The sequence below is a fragment of the Temnothorax longispinosus genome, chromosome 1 (assembly GCF_030848805.1).
Source record: "Temnothorax longispinosus isolate EJ_2023e chromosome 1, Tlon_JGU_v1, whole genome shotgun sequence".
In the NCBI taxonomy this organism is placed as follows: Eukaryota; Metazoa; Arthropoda; class Insecta; order Hymenoptera; family Formicidae; genus Temnothorax; species Temnothorax longispinosus.
This window is the reverse complement of record NC_092358.1, coordinates 26,476,071-26,492,339: the sequence shown is the minus strand read 5'-3', so window position 1 is coordinate 26,492,339 and position 16,269 is coordinate 26,476,071. Positions and strand designations below refer to the sequence as shown.

At 41.0% G+C, this 16,269-nt stretch overlaps 2 protein-coding genes across 8 annotated transcripts in view; one reads left to right on the top strand and one right to left on the bottom strand.

Moving 5' to 3' along the window:
• The window catches only part of Sim (bHLH transcription factor single-minded), a 41,171-nt gene extending 30,559 nt beyond the window's left edge, over positions 1-10,612 (bottom strand). For 2 of the 6 annotated variants that reach the window (XR_011734313.1, XM_071792892.1), the window contains exon 1: positions 2,699-3,021. Coding sequence is in view for 2 of the 6 variants with exons in the window: in XM_071792892.1 (XP_071648993.1) it covers positions 2,699-2,705 (7 nt within the window). In the remaining 4 variants the exon portion in view is untranslated. Of the gene's footprint in view, positions 1-2,510; positions 2,611-2,698; positions 3,022-8,747 lie in introns of those variants that run through there. The other 4 variants (XM_071792914.1, XM_071792923.1, XM_071792905.1 and 1 more) reach the window with 4 other exon arrangements.
• A 2,799-nt stretch (positions 10,613-13,411) lies between these two features.
• On the top strand, positions 13,412-16,009 carry LOC139821564 (CWF19-like protein 1). Of its 2 annotated transcripts, XM_071792721.1 has the most exons (4): positions 13,412-13,652; positions 13,887-14,502; positions 14,577-15,225; positions 15,309-16,009. In XM_071792721.1, exons 2-4 carry the CDS (start codon positions 13,889-13,891, stop codon positions 15,606-15,608), a joined length of 1,563 nt encoding a protein of 520 aa, XP_071648822.1. In that variant the 5' UTR covers positions 13,412-13,652; positions 13,887-13,888; the 3' UTR covers positions 15,609-16,009. The 2 variants fall into 2 exon arrangements, with proteins under 2 accessions (XP_071648822.1, XP_071648814.1); XM_071792713.1 differs by having other exon boundaries at positions 13,412-14,502.
• Positions 16,010-16,269: the final 260 nt, after the last annotated feature.

The following is a 16,269-nucleotide window of genomic DNA, read 5'->3' as shown; positions in this document are numbered from 1 at the left end:
TCGCCATGTCTTCCATTATACTCGATCAGAGTGGAAACTTATCGAGCGTTCAAATCACCGACATCGTGCGTGCATATTGTTGCACTATCAGCACGTAACACGTGACCGTTCTATGCGAAAAAAGAATCGCGCTGAGCCAAGAAATACGACGGAGGGGTACGGGGGACGAAAGGTGAGAAAGAGCGCAATATTCATCGCGCGTCGGCTCGCGGCAAAGTAACGCGAAATAGAATTTATTGGCGTAGACGAGGGAGTGCCGGTGAGTTTTTGAAGTCCCCCGGGACTTCGTTGCCTTCGCCATTCGACTCACCATAAACCACGACTCGTCTCGTGAACGTTGCAGAACGGAGCAGCGAACGAGAGGGTTACCGCGCGCGCAGACTCGGTTTCAGAGCCTCGAGAATTCAAAGCGATTTGTGAAAGAATGCAACGTAACTCGCCTAACACTGAGAGAAGGTATCAATTACCTCAATTGTTAAAAAATTATGAAAGGAGAAAATGATAAAATGTCAGTTAAACAGCGGGAGTTTGCTTTAAACGCATGTAGTTTCTGTAAAAATATCACAGCGCATTCCTTGCGACCGATAATCGCAAATGCGTTTCTTTTGAAAACGTTTCTTATAAAAATAACAAATCCAAGTGATTACTAATATATTTATTATCTCGTAACTTTTAAAATCTGTAATAATAAATTTATAGATATATGTATATTTACAATATTTCTATTTTTAATTACATATTTTTAATATAATAATTATTAAAATATATATTTAATAATATTTATAGATATTTTTTATTTCTTATTTTTTATTATATATATATAAAATGCAATGCTGTACAAAAGTACAGTTTTTAAATAGTATGATATCTCTATCGAGCGATATGCAATGCCGTTCTCTTCTATCTGTCCTGTAGATTATGAAACGTCCTTTCTTTTGCTTTCGTTCGTGCACGCGCTCACACCAACGAATCGTCTTTCGCCATGGGTCCTGGTAGGGCTTATGGGGTTATGCGACGCGGAAATCGCTTAAAGCATCAAATTGCATGCGTGGGAATCGGATGGTGCACGAGCGATTAGGAAGAGAAAACGAGTTGTCGTCTTTTTAATTCAGATTGCAAAGATCGGATCAAAAGATTAAACAAGAGCGATTGCGAAGAAATGATATCCTCTTAAAGACATTTAAGTGAATTTGCAATTAAAAAAAAAATTTTCTAATTCGGATTAAAAAGATTAAAAAGTTGCGATGCACGTCGAGCTTTGTACAAATAAGCGAGATGTTGCAGTTTTCGGGCGCACGCGCGCATTGAAGTGATCGTTGCCGGAAAAATTTTCGTAAGCAACGACGCAAGGTCGACCCGTGGCTCTTTACGTGGAAAGTCTCTAAGGTGGGCGTGAACAGCGGCGCAGCCTTGGACGTCGGTACGATAACAAGGATATGTCTGTTATGCTGACGGCGCATCCTCTACCGTAATCAAACTTGTGAGACTCCCTGCGAAGGTATATCGGCGAGTCGCGAAACTAAAGTACCGCGCGGCGTGCGAACTCGTGCGCGCGATTGTATTTCGGGAAACGATGGCGTTGCTCGTGTTTATCACACTTTGAGCACGTGCACGATTATTATTTTCGCGTGACGTTACCATGAACGGCCATCGTGACACAGCCCGGATAAGGAAGATCTTATATTCAAAATAAAGGAGTTATAAATTAAGGACAATATCGATCCGAGATTAAATTTTGGAGAGGAGGCGAAAGAAAGTTCGATAAAAAATAGAATTATTTTATTCTGTATATATTGGAATTATATAATAACATGTGAAATTATTTCTCTCAAAATAATTTTTTTATGCTTTTTACGGAGCAATTTATTTCACTTTTTATTGCGGAAAAGTCATCGCGTTATTCGTTACTTTTTGTCGGATTTCAATGATTTTTCACGCGAACGTTATCTTAATTAAACGGTAAGTTACATTTCAACGAAATGTCGCGATTATGACAGCCACGGGATAATTTTTTCTTTCGCGAAGTGGAACGATGACGAAAGCGCGCGCGAAACGACCTGATGGAATTTGCAAGCTTATTCACGTGGCAGAGTGCCATAAGCACCGGCCGGGGGTTGACTGCCGTGGCGACCCACCGATACTCTTTTTATTATTCCGCCGAGAGAGCTCCCTTCGGCCGCGCCGGTGGGTTCTTTTATTTCGCGATTTCTCTCTCATTTCGCTGAACCGACCCACCCGACACACGGGCCGAACTTGGACCCGGTCGCTCTGCCAATTTGGCGGGATTATTGGAAGTCGCCGATCGTCCCGAGAAGAGTAACGCAAGAATCGCCGATAAACGACGCGATAGTTACGACTATTAACACTCCCGGCAATGTCGTCACGTGCCTCAATTTGCACATTCTCTCGTATTTTCTTTCCAATATTAATTTCTCAAAAAAAAAAAAAAAAATTGTTTGAATCACACAAATTACTTTGGTTCTAGATACTGAAGAATAGGGAAGAAATACCTCTTGCGTATCTAATTATCGAAATCTCAGGTACCGCTATTTAGAACCGCTCTGCCCGTGTGAAAGGTGAATTCCTCCATTATCTATAACCAATTTTTAATGAAACGAAAAGTGTTTCGCGTATACGCCACCATATGTCACGCAAGCGTGAAATTTGCGCGATGCGAAATGGTAGAAATGAGACTCACGTTTCATGACGCTGGTGGATTGCGTTGAACGTTTTATTTAGGATCCAGAGCGTTGGTCACGCACGGTGGCGCAATGCATAATCACCCATGGACGCGAAACTTTTTCGTAGCCGACCGGTCCGTATCATGGCCTGATCATTGTCGGGGGTCGGGGTGATCGTCGTCGGGACGGGACGACACACGAGAGGAGCGATGCAACTTAAGGTTGTCTTAAGCAAAACTAAACTTTGGTCTTGCCTCTTCGACATCCCGGTATCGCGTATCCCCCCACCATCGACTTCTTTTCAGTCATGTGGGATTTACGCGTACGGGGAGTAGTTCTCACACCCGGGGCGGTACTCGTTTAAAAGACGGGCATCGGTGTCACCGTCGCGCGTATACGCTGCGTGCGTCACTATATGCGGACGCGCCTAGAACCAAGATACGATTAAGCGACGACCCGTCAGGGGATATTGGTGCCAAGAAATATTAGTAGAAAAAAAAAAGTGTCATCAAATAATAAAATCTTGATTATTACATCAATTACAGTTTAAGCAACATTAGTTATTCGAATAAAAAAGCTAATCTGCAGAATTTCTCAAACCTCTTCTCTTCATCGAGAGACCAGTACTTAAGTTTGTGAGATTTTCTTCGTTAAAAATGGAACTTCGGAAAGATAAGAATTCTTAAGGCGAAATTACTCTCCGGTTTAAGATATTCGGTATTAGAATGTAATGTAAAAGGAAATTTAGGACAATTAAACTGAAACAAATAACAACTGTTAATTTAGAGGTGATATTTTTGTATTCGATAGAAAAATTTTCCGCATCACCGTCCACAAAGAGTCAGCTAAGCGAGCTAAGATGACACAACAATCTTCGCGTCGTGCTTAAGATATCAACGCCTGAGTCATTACACGATATGCTGATTCGTAGACTTCGCTGGATTATCAAATCACAAATGCACTTCGCTCATTTGAGCACGGGTGTAGAGTCCTTTAAATTGTTATTATATATCCATGTCGTCTTTCAACTCGTGTTTCACCAATCGTCTTCTCAATATACATATATCACATGTATCATATATTACACTGAAGATCAAGGTATCGTCAGCAACAATTGAACGTCAATAGTCGAGTTCAAAAGTTATAAAATAAATTATTTTCATAACGGTATTATTATCAAACATTCTTAATTATTAATATTATAAGACTACTTGATGAGTAAAAAATAAAGTTATATATTTTTACTTAATTATCATAGATAGATATAAATTTTCATTTTATATTGACGACATATTAATCCGTTTACTTTAAAGTAACATTTCTATTAATAGACTTTCGTTCAATTGTTGCAATGTTTATTTTGTAACTTTATCTAAGACAACTTCGTTGCTTTTGGGGCCACCTCGGATATCCTGCGACATTTCTGGGGCGGAGACTCGTGATTTGTCGGTTTGCGATCCCGAGCAGATCCTGATATCGTAGATCATTAATATCGATCGGGCATGATGCCCACTGAGTTGTGTGGGAAGTGTCGAGTTTCATGTTTCTACACATGTTCGAACGCTTAAGTCGTCGTATCGTCTTCATCTATCCGGTTGCCCGGGGCGGGAGCGTGCATCAGCTGTGACCCGCGGTCTCTCTGATCCCGACCACCGCCGGACACTTCCGGAAATCTGGGCAATGCATCCGGACGGGAATTCGTGGTTGCCGCGCCGTATAAGTCTGAGAATCAAAGAAGTCACTGCGCGGCCATAAATCTGATTCAGGTTTGGAATCTCCCAATCGCGTTGCCAACTTCCAATTCGCGAAAAAGAATTTACCGGAAATCTATTCCAGGAATCTATTTTGGATTATCGAAGTATTAATTGCGCTCGCTATCGCATATACGCTGGCGTCGCGCGACGAATCGCTTGACGCCCGGGACAATAAACAAGCGCGGCAAAAACATAAACCGTAAACCGGGACGGAAATTTTTACACACGTCGGCGAGATTTCCTTCCTTTCTCTATTTTCCCGCCTGCGAGAAACTCAATGCGCCGCACATTGTGATTCCGTCGGATACGTTTACGTCCGCGCGGCTTTCGAGAGCTGCGAGACAAAGCCACTCTCTGTTCTGGCGTTACCCCGCGCCACGTAATGCCCGTATAGATTTTACGAGGCTGTAAAGAAGACGCGTAAACTATTCCGAAGGCTGGGAGAGAGGGGCCGGTGTCACCAATTTTGTTACGCCTAGGATTTCGTTTCGCTGATAAAAATCTTAATTGCCAGACGCGAATGACGGCGCGCGGATAAATTTAACTCTTGTTACGAAACTTTTCGAGAGCTTCGCCGCATAGAAAGCTGATTATCCAAAACTTTGAGTTTGCATGGATTTGGACTTTATGCATAAACTTTTCGTATTACAATAGGGGCAGAGACTATACGAAAGGAAAAAGAATTTCGTGGAAATGATAAGAGAAGAAAAAAGAATTATTTATTTTTAATTTACAGTGATTCACGTTAAATATAAACGTATCATTTTCTTCATTCGAAAATGGCATAAATATCGGCTGGTATAAATCGCGGTCTTTATACCATCGCGTATCGCAACGTTTATATTTATTACGGTTTGTTATGGAGGCGTTAATCTTGATGTGTCAACAATTTATTATATAATTCTTCAGCCGATCATGCTTATAAATAGTCGACCACGAGTCGCGTATATAATGCTCGATACAAAATGCTTGATACAAAAATAATAATAAACACTTTAATAACTCTTCCGTCATCGGAATGTTTTTCTTTCAGAACTGAAATTAAAAAACAAGAATATAAGATCCCATAAAATTTATTGCGCCTTTTATCGAGTAGAGTCCATTTTTTATTGTCATTTCATCTGTTGTACGCAAGTGCGTCTATCCAAAGATTCGCAAACGAAAATTTGAGAACACTCCAAAACACTCGAATAATCCAAATATTACTTATTATTTCGTGTCCTATAAACTCGCGTTACATCCAGCAAATTCTGAATGCTATATACGGACTAGCGTTGGAGAATATTCGCGCTCCTTTGTTCGAAGTACTCGAGGCGTTCGAGAGCGCCGAGAGTAAGCAGAAGAATCGAGGAGTTAAAAGTCTTCGGCGGCCCGCGCAGAGAGGTAACGATAGGCGCGTGTTCGCGCGCGAGGTTTCTCTAGAAAAGCGCGCCGCTGTTTGCGAGCGTTTTGCATATACACGTCGGGCGTCACCCTGAATTACCTAAGAGCTGTTTACGCACGTGCCAGGATGTTGTAAGGCGTGCACCCGCGCGCTCGCGCGCGCGCGCACACGCGGGTTCATTCAATTATTGCCCACTACCGTTACGACTACCACTTACTTACCACTATTATTAGCCATTGCGGCTGAACCATTCATGAATTACTATTATTATTACCGCGGTAATACGAATGGTGAACGCTCGCCTCCGATTTGCGAGTCGTCCGATTGTCCGATATTCGGAATCATCTGATATTCGCGAAAATAACTTTACAACTGAAATCCATTTTTCTGGAATTGGTTTTAACTGCAGGAACCTGGAAAGACGCAGAAATATAACTTATGCCTTTTACCGCCCGCGCGTGTGATTGGAATATTCTCAAGATGCTCTGTTCTTTTTTTTTAGAATTATGTAATTACAACGCCATTGGAGATACCTTGATTTTTTGTATGCGAAAGAATGTCACCCCTTCCGTAGGGAGACCGAATTACATTAATCGAAAGAATTTAAATACTATGGGAGTTTGGCTCTTCGTTTCAAGCACGACAGCGATAATTCAACGTTTAAAAAAATGTTTGAAAATAAAGCTATCGAGATAGATCCTGTCCAAGCGAGCACACGCGATACGGAGATTTACGCTGTCGTGACAGCTGCGTAAGTCCTCGGCGCGATGTTTTCTGCTATACGTGAGCGGCGGAAGGGTGTAGCGGTCAGGATCACGCGTAAGGATCACGTCCCGACAGTTCCTTCATACAAATCGCTTTGGGAAACGGCACGCCCCTTCGCGGCTGCCGCGACGCGTTACGCGCCTTCCTATTTACTTTACGTCGCGTTTCCTTCTGCCTTCCCTTCTTTCTTCACCCTCGTCGGCGAAATGAGAATCCGGCGCGTGAGTACGGGGCCGGACTCGAAAATAGTCCGATCCGTTTCACACGCGCGTCGCGCTCACGAGCGGATAAATCACGCGTTTCAACCCCTTTTGCCTCGACGGCGCTTTTAGACGGCGATAGGACGGCTGAGTAGGTGCATTCTCGATGCGAGGACATTCTAACAGCGCACGCTCGGAAGATTTACGCCGAGCCTCGTGAACGCGGACCTGAAGGCGACTTATCTAGGATAAACATTTAAATCGAGATTTAATGAAGTTCGTATTGGATGTTTTAGGGGAAAAGTTTTTGGCACCAAGACAGTTTCTTTCATAAGAGAGTTTCATTTAAGCCTAATCAGGCCTGATGAGTTACTTAACATTGGAAACAAAAATAATTTTGAGTCCAAATAAATTGTAAAATTTTTGTGTTTAATATTATCGTAATCTCATCCTCTCGAAGCTTAATTTGACCTATCCTGAAGAAATTTACTTTGCATTAAACAATTTTTAGATCATAGCGGTTATGTTAAAGGGACGTCTTTCGATATGTATAGCGATTTCTTAAAATCTAAATTAATTCGGTTTCTTCGGTTGGAATAATTGTGAGCGTTTTCAAAAGGAAAATCTATCTCGGGGAACGTATTAGCGTAGAAGGGTGGAGACTCGTGTGTGAAAGATCATGCGGGCGCCGTAACACAATATCGAGATAAATTCAATGCATTTTCAACGAACAATTTACCTGCATCCACGCGCTCGAATTACACCTGCGACAAAATAACATTGGTCTATATTCCTAAATAAGATTCTGAATTAGATTAAACGATACTTTCGCGCTACGACGTTTAATGTGACCGTCGATTCAGTGAATTCAATCAATATAAAAATTTTCTAGAAACGGTGATATCTTCAATTACATCATTTATCCAAACTTCGAACCACTAATCTCACAGTGATGTACGTAACGTAGCAAATTTTTCTAAAAGACACTTTCTTTCAATTTAGATGAACATTTTTCAATTTCTTTTTACAAAACTTTTAATTAAAAAATTATTTATTTGTCATTAATTACATATAGATACAATATAGAAAACAGTATCAGTAGCTTTGTTATCATTTATAAGTTTTCATGATATAAAGTTATTATGGAAAATATATACATATGTAATATAATATAAAAGGAGTATTCTGTAAGACCATTTTTATGAATCTTTTTATTAATATGTACGACTATACACAGAATTTCAGATGATCGATTATTCAAACATTTCTATAATCATTTTCTCACGCTATTGGTGTGCAAATTTATGTCGTTATTTGAAAGGCGGAGATGCCAATGATTACGAAAGATACTCGTGTGAAACATCGAAGATATCGAAGGAAGATGTATCGGAAGTATCGATGAATGCGGGTTGTTTTCTGCTCCCAAGTTCCCACTTCGACCGTTTTAAATGTGCGACGTGTGCAGTGGATATAAAGAACACGCGGATATCAAATGCACCTTTTTTACTTAATATGATGTCATAACTTAATATTTAATAATTTAATATAAAAAATATATCTTCTTCTTATAAAATTCTTGTTCTTATAGAACAATTAATTTACAATAATTAAGTTGGTTGATTCATAAGAGAATTAAGTAAACATTAATTAATTCAAAATAATTGTGGAGTAACAAATTCACAATAATTAAATTCCATTTAAAAAAGTTTGATTCGCAAATTCAATATTACAACAATAATAAATAGTTTTAATCACAAGTTATTTTTTACACGAACGTAATTCAGAGACTTTAACTGTAAAATGCTGTCGTATCTCTGCGCATTTCACGTTGATTTTATTTCATGAATATATTATTAAAATTAAAGAGTATACGAAAAAGGGGATTTTGGTGCTCGTCGTTCTCGCGACGACGTTGAATGTCTATACGTGTCGTTCTTCGAGCGGAATCGATTGTGTTACGAACCTTTAGCGAGAGCTCGCTTTTATCTCTCATTGGGGCCCGCAGGGGGAACAGTGGGTGGAACCAATTAATCTCCCTCAGGGCAGGCTCCCTCTGATTTCGCTCGACTTCCCCGGAGACGCGCACTTTTATCAGGCCGACGGTACTTGACACATTTCCAGCGACGCCTCGAATTTCCTCGTCGTTCCCGGCATGATTCGCCACCCTCCTCACTCGTATTGCTGCACGATTTTGAGACTCGTCGATTCGTTGAGACAGATCGTCAATCGTTGATTGAATTACTTTAGCCACAGCTATTAATAATTCTAATCTCTCATGGTACATTTAAGCCTTTCTATTGCGGTAATTGTGATGCATGTCCGGCTTTAAATTCGCGTTTGTGTAAAATATTACAAAGTAATCTATTCGTTATTATTGCACTAAGTCACGATTTATTTGTTATTATTGCACGGTTAAACGGCATGAATTTTTGCATTAGCAATGAACATCTTAAGCTTGTTTCAAAATTCTATTTTGAAGGAATCTTTCACTTACTTCTTACTTAAAACATTTTCGCGGTACATTTTCACTACTATTGACTCACGTATAAACATCAGCTCCGTTAAAATCGCTGTATTGTGTCACCATCATTTAAATTAATCTCTCCTTTTTGTTTTATTCTATTCAACGATTGAAATCAGTACGAAATATATCTTTTCTTATGTCCTGATTTTTATCTCACTTTTATCTATTTCCTGACGTGTCAACAAATTACTTCTATTCAAATCATCCGTTCCAGCGAAACACACCGAAACGCACCGAACACGTTGATTGTCAATTAGCGTGGAATTTCTTTTTGCAAAACGCTCGTGTCAGAATTAAACCGATCGCACTCTCAAAGTCCGTTTGTCCATTATTTTTCCGTTTTCAGAATCTGAGGAGCAGTCCGTAATCCCAAACACCTCATTAAACAGTTAATCAAACTACAACTCACATCGAAGTTATAAATAGTTCAATAAACAGGAAAATCACTTTTTTAAATGGCACCTAATCGCATTGTCTTAATTCGCGATCGTAATCAAAGCGTCCGTCATTTCTAGGAACACGCACGATCCTCCGCAGCCGCCTCTCGCTTTTTCTCTCCCTCTCGAGATTACCGAACTCTCGTCCCATAATTCACGACATAGTTAAACAACAAAAACAATTTGGTCGTACTTTTAATCATACGCGAACGCGCGCCGAATCTCCGACTTGGCGCAAAATTAAAACGTTAGTCACTCTGCCGACTCTGCAATCTCCGTCTCCCGTTTCTCGTTCGGAATATCGCCATGCAACTCGATACAGCCGCGATTAATCCCTCTCCCGAGTCCCGGTCACGCTAAAATGAATTCGGCATCTCGAGGTAAACTCGCATCTCGCGCAACTCGTACGCGGTCGCCCATCGCTTCCCAGCAGAGTTTTTTCCCCGCGCGCTTTTCCCTCAAGAACATACGATACTCGCCATGCACTTCGCGATGATCAAACAGTCACACTCCCCCCGCGACGATCACGTCTCTCCTCGGACACGTCATCCCGAGTAATCGCGAATCAGCCGTGCTCGCGACGCGATTTCTTCTCCTCTCGGCGAGAGATCGAACGCTGTTCCGCGACGAGCAGCCGGCACCCTTTTCCCGGCCTGCCCGCGTACACCCGATACTCCGAGATCGTCGTCGGGCACGCCGTCAGACGCGGCGCGGCGCGTTCCTTCGATCTCTCGGGGTTTTGGGGGACGTCGAATCCGCGCGCACCTTACGCGATCAATTCATCAGGCTGGCCGCGTCGCAGTTCGCACGTGTGCACCATTTACACAGCGTCGCGCGTATTTGGCCGTATAACTGGATGCACCGTGCACGCTGGACTCCCTACCCTCTTTCGCCTATCATGGACCAACAGCCCGCGAGGCGGCCGATCCGCAGCTCCCGCCTTCGCTGTCCTCCTCGCACCTTCGCTCATCTCCCTTCCTTTTCTCCCACCCTCTCTCTCTCTTTCTCTCTCTCACTCTCTTGCGTCACCGGTCCGGCTTGATGTAACACACGTTGCTGTGGAACCGAACCGTGTGGACCTATCAACCTATCCAGTCATCATCAGCTACCCCTCTCATTGATAGAGTTATTAATGAATGTGTACATCAGTTGTCACTTTCCATGTATCTTCTGTAATTTATTATTTATTTACTCGGGCATCTGTGTAGCGCGGAGCAGATAAGAGATCTCCCTCCCTCTCGCTCGGCGCTTCCGCGAGATCCTCGTCCTCCTCTCGCTCTCGTCATCGTTCCCTCTTCGATCATGCCGTACGTGTGAGGTACTTCCGTGGATGTGTCTACGCACACAGCTACTTCCGTCTATGTATGTACTATGTTGGAGGAGAGTAGCTATGTGTGCCGAGATAACGCCTCTCGCGTCCCATTGGTGCAGCCTCCGGCTCCTCGGCCACTCCCACGTGGCATCTGTGCACCCCTCCACTCCCGCGGTAATGTGGACTCTCTTCGACGAGAGTTTCTCCCTCTCCATCCTTGTCTCCGGCCCGATTGTCTTCCTCTTCCGCGCTGCCGTTCGCTGCTTCCGTTACCCGCTGCCGCCGTCGCGCGAGTATCCTCACCATTTCGCATTCGTTTTTAACGTTCTTGCGCACGTCGAGATACACGGGGGATGAATGCCGAGTGAATTTACTGGCCGCGACCCTTCGCACATCTTTCGCGTCGCGGAACGCATCGTTGCAAATCCTCGCCGCCCTTCTTTTAAATTTCATAACTGGGAAGGGAAAACGCCGACGAATGTCGGAGTTCGGCAGGATCGATTGTCTTCCTGATTGCGCGTGTTCGACAGTTATTCAATGAAAATCCGTATAATAATTCACTAAATGCAGCTCGCATGGTCTCTTTCATATAATATGGAGGATCATAGTGAATTTTATGTGATATTAAAGGGGCAAGTATAGGGGCAAGTTTTATTCGTGATCTCAATAATACGGAATTTTATTAGCGTACATTAAAGTTTGATCACATTTTTATTGCGGATATACAGCTTCAATATTTTTTAATTAATATAAATTTAAAGCGAGAGTATCGCAATGATATTAAACTAAATTGTTGGCCCTGGTGCATTTTTACACCAACAACTATGATAAATTGTTTCAGATGAGATAAATTTGAGAATGTCGGGGTCTTTTGTGGCCTGAAAATAAAGTTTTGAATTCTCGCGACAATATATTTTGTGTGCCATGGTCAAAGTAGCACCTGTGCGTGGTGACCAGGTGAAAAAGCTTCAAAACTGAATTATAATACCTTTTTAATAACAGGTATTATAAATGTTTGAAATAATTTAAAAAATTATATGCTCGTTAAAATCTTGTCCGAAGACCAAACTAATATAAACCATACCAAATCGACCGGTCAAATAGATTTACCTGCAAGAAATCTTGCCATCAATGGTGCATTTTTGCATCAGCTGGAGAACCGGAAAATCGGAAAATTTTTTCTTTACACAAGAAACTCATTATTGGAAGTCCCAATAGCAAGCCCTGAACACATCGAATAATTCCACCAATTTCGGGTATATAGTGGGCATTAAACGTATCTTGTAAAACAATCCGAAAAATATAACAATGGTGCATAAATATAACAATGTTGTAAATAATATTTATAATATTATAAACATAGCAAAGGATTGATAGGGTTTGGAAGGGTCTCGACCTCTCTATTCAAGAGGTTAAAGTTCTTATAGTTATATCGTGTTGTTTTTATTGTTTTCTCCTTTGCACGCGTTCTTTATTTTGGTCACGTACGTGCAATTTAAGAAGTCATCTTGCACAATACACCTTGCGCATCACCTGAGAACAGGTAATAATTTTTTTGAGACATCAATCGAAGGACGTATCTGTTTAACAGACCAAAACCCCGAATTCTCACGTTCGAGGAATTATATTATAAGTAAAGATACGCGAATAAGTAAAACGAAAGGTTTCCAGTTGCTCCTATTGATTTTTCATATATTTTATATCTAGGTAAAACCGCGTAAATTTTGACAACATTCGCGTTTCTTATACGGACCATTCTTTATCTTTTTCTTGTTATTATACTCTTTATTAAAAATTAAAAAAAGATCAATACGATATATATATTTTACCACATAGATATGTTTTTAAATATTGAATATTTTTTAAATAATAAATATTTAATCTAACTGGTAAAAAATTTAAGGTAAATTAAAGAAAAAAAACATATTTGTTATTCTTCTTATTATACAGGGTTACAGGGTGTCTAGTAATAGCCGTGCTACATCTCGTGGACAGCTAGAGCAGATTAAACTGAATAGAAAAGTCTTTTTCTGTTTCTTGTCACTGACGCGCAAGTGCGCGCTTATTCGTAGATCTTTATTAATTAATTTTTCAGTGATTACTGAAAAACTTGTAAAATGATATAAGTAGAACTTTTCTATTCAGTTCAACTTGCTCTACGCTCGACCTATTTACATATATGTATACCCACGAGAGATCGCACGATAATTACCAGACACCTTGTATATCTCATCCGCGTTCGTCATTATCGACCCAGCGCGTAAATCAGGCCGATAAGTCAGGCTGCTGCCATAACTTGTCAGCGAATTGACGCACATTATTGTATACGTTTGTGCTCATAGAGGCGCCACAAGTTGAAACGCGAGCATGTCGCATGTGTCCACTCCGGACTCCGGAGTTTTTCTCCGCGAAAACATACTACGCAATACTACGGAAATACTCCAGAATGTAATTGAGACGATACTCGCCAAATAATTTAACTAAAATTTTACAAAGCAATAGTGAGTACAGTGTTCCTTTTGGAAAAATAACACAGGAAAAAGCGAGAGCCGTTCCCTAAAAACAACCTGAAACTATCTGAGGAAATCGATGCTGGTACATACAAGATACATGTTTACAATTTTGTGAAAAAGATTAAGAAGATTATATAGTACAGAAGATAGTTCTCGCAAAATATATGCGCTGTATGACCCAAAGGCAGGGTTGAAGACGTCTACGCTCCTAACCAACGAGGAACCTAACCTCAAAAAAAAAGAAAAAATAAAGGGAAATCGATGACCGTTGATTGTGATTAACATAAGACATAAGTTATTAGAATTTTATTGTTAGAGATGAGTGACAAGCAGAAAGTTCTCATTTGCGGGGACGTGGAGGGGCACTTCAAGTTCCTGTTCTCCAAAGTGGACGCTATCAACAAGAAAAGTGGCCCATTCGATTTCTTGTTGTGCGTCGGCAATTTCTACGGCGCGGACAACTCCGAATTGGATTCGTACAAGTCCTGCGAGAAAACCATCCCGGTGCCGACGTACATCATCGGTCCCAACCGGGAGTCGGACGTGGAGGACTATCCCGACGAGGACGGATGCGAGATATGTCAGAATCTCACGTATCTCGGGAAGCGTGGTCTGTACACCGCCAGTTCGGGCCTCAAGATAGCGTATCTCAGTGGAACTGAGAGAGCCTCGTCCGAGAATAAGGCCATTCATTTCGACGAGCAGGATGTTGTGTCGGTGAGAAACAGTTGCTTGAAGGGCCAACCGAGTTTTCGCGGGGTTGACATCTTGTTGACATCTCCGTGGCCGGAAGGCGTGACCAATCTTGACCCTAACAAGCCGGAACACAAGTACGAGGGTTCCAAGTTGATCGCCTGGCTCGCTACTCACATCAAACCCAGGTATCACATGTCGGCCTTGGAAGGGATTTATTACGAACGGCTGCCGTATCGGTAAGTTCGTCATTCAGGAAAGTTTCTGAAAACAAATACAAAATTGCTGTAAAAATGATATTTCTTTGTTGCAGAAATCAAAGCCAGGGTGACGGAAATATGGAGATAGCCACTAGGTTTATAGCTCTTGCTCCGGTACTGAATGACCAGAAAAAGAAATGGTTGTACGCGTTGAATTTAACTCCCGTCGACAGAACCAGGCTGTCAGATCTAATTATGAAAACGACGGACGAGACGTCGAGTCCGTATCCTAGATCTATGCTGTCCGATGATCCGACTTCGCAAAAGCAGGCCCACACGCAATTTTTCTACGACATGGATTCGAAAGACAATGCGAAGAGATCGCGGCATCAGAACAGCGGCAATAAGAAGGCGAAGCTGGAATTTGATCAATCAAAGTGCTGGTTTTGTTTATCCAGTCCGGTGGTGTCCAAGCACCTGGTGATCTCCGTCGGTACAGAGATCTACTTGGCATTAGCGAAGGGCGGTCTGGTGGAGGATCATTTCTTAATTCTACCAATAACGCATCATCAGAGCCTATCGATTCTGCCGAAAAATGTGAAGGAGGAGATGGATCTCTACAAGAAAGCCGTAACCAAATACTACGAGAGTACCAACAGAGTACCTGTGTTCTTCGAGAGAAATTTTAAAACGTCCCATTGTCAATTGCAAGCAGTACCTGTTCATAAAAACCAAGCGTCCGCACTGAAGGAAATGTTCGAGGTATTTTTCCTCCTTTTTTTTCATTAGAGACTTTAACGTATCTTTTATTTTTTGTCTTAAATGTGTAAATTTCTGTTTTTCAGGAGCTAGCCGAATGTAACAATTTCAAAATATCGGAGCTGCCACCGCACGCAGATTTGCAGCAGATCGCTAATCCTGGAGTTCTATATTTCTATGCAGAATTACCGGATGGAACTATCTTGTATTATAGGATTAAGAAAGACTTTCCGTTACAATTTGGTAGAGAAGTATTAGCATCCGATAGGATATTAGATATCAACGATAGATCCGATTGGAAAGATTGTCATATGAGCCAAGAAGAAGAAACTGAGCTAGCAAAGAAGATTAGGAAACAATTTGCACCATTTGACATAGATATTTGAAAATATTCATACTATTTATATTTTATAGACATATTACACATACAGTAGTGGATATACCTATGTGGAATATGTGATTATGATTTAAATTGTATATTTACTTTTTAATTTTTATATGTATACGCTTAATGTAAACAAAAATGTACATAGCTTAGAGATACATAGAATTATGACAGAAAAATTAATTTTGTATTAAAATTACTAGCTATCCTATAATGTACTATTTGCCTGGTACTTTAATTCATAATCATTTGGAGTTATCCACGGATCTAATCTACATTGTTTCATTTGCAATATCGAGCAAATAATCATACGCATTATCCCGTCTTATAAAAAGAAAAAGAAGACATTTTAAGACAAAGACCGTTAAATAAATTTCATTGCAACATGCGATAGTAAAATAGTTTCTGTTGTTAAGATTTCCCCCGTAACACTATGCTCTATCCTCTTTTTGATTCCATATCTCTACGTAAATCGAACAGTTTTATATCATTATCAATTTGAAATTAACTATCAGTGGATTTGAAGAGAAGATTTAAAGGTATACATTTTATTATCTTGGGATAGGTGAGCCTGACTTCTTCCTCAGGCTACAATAGTGTTGCTATCACAGTATTTGCACGCCTTCTTAAATACACACACGTAAATAATGAAATGCATTTCT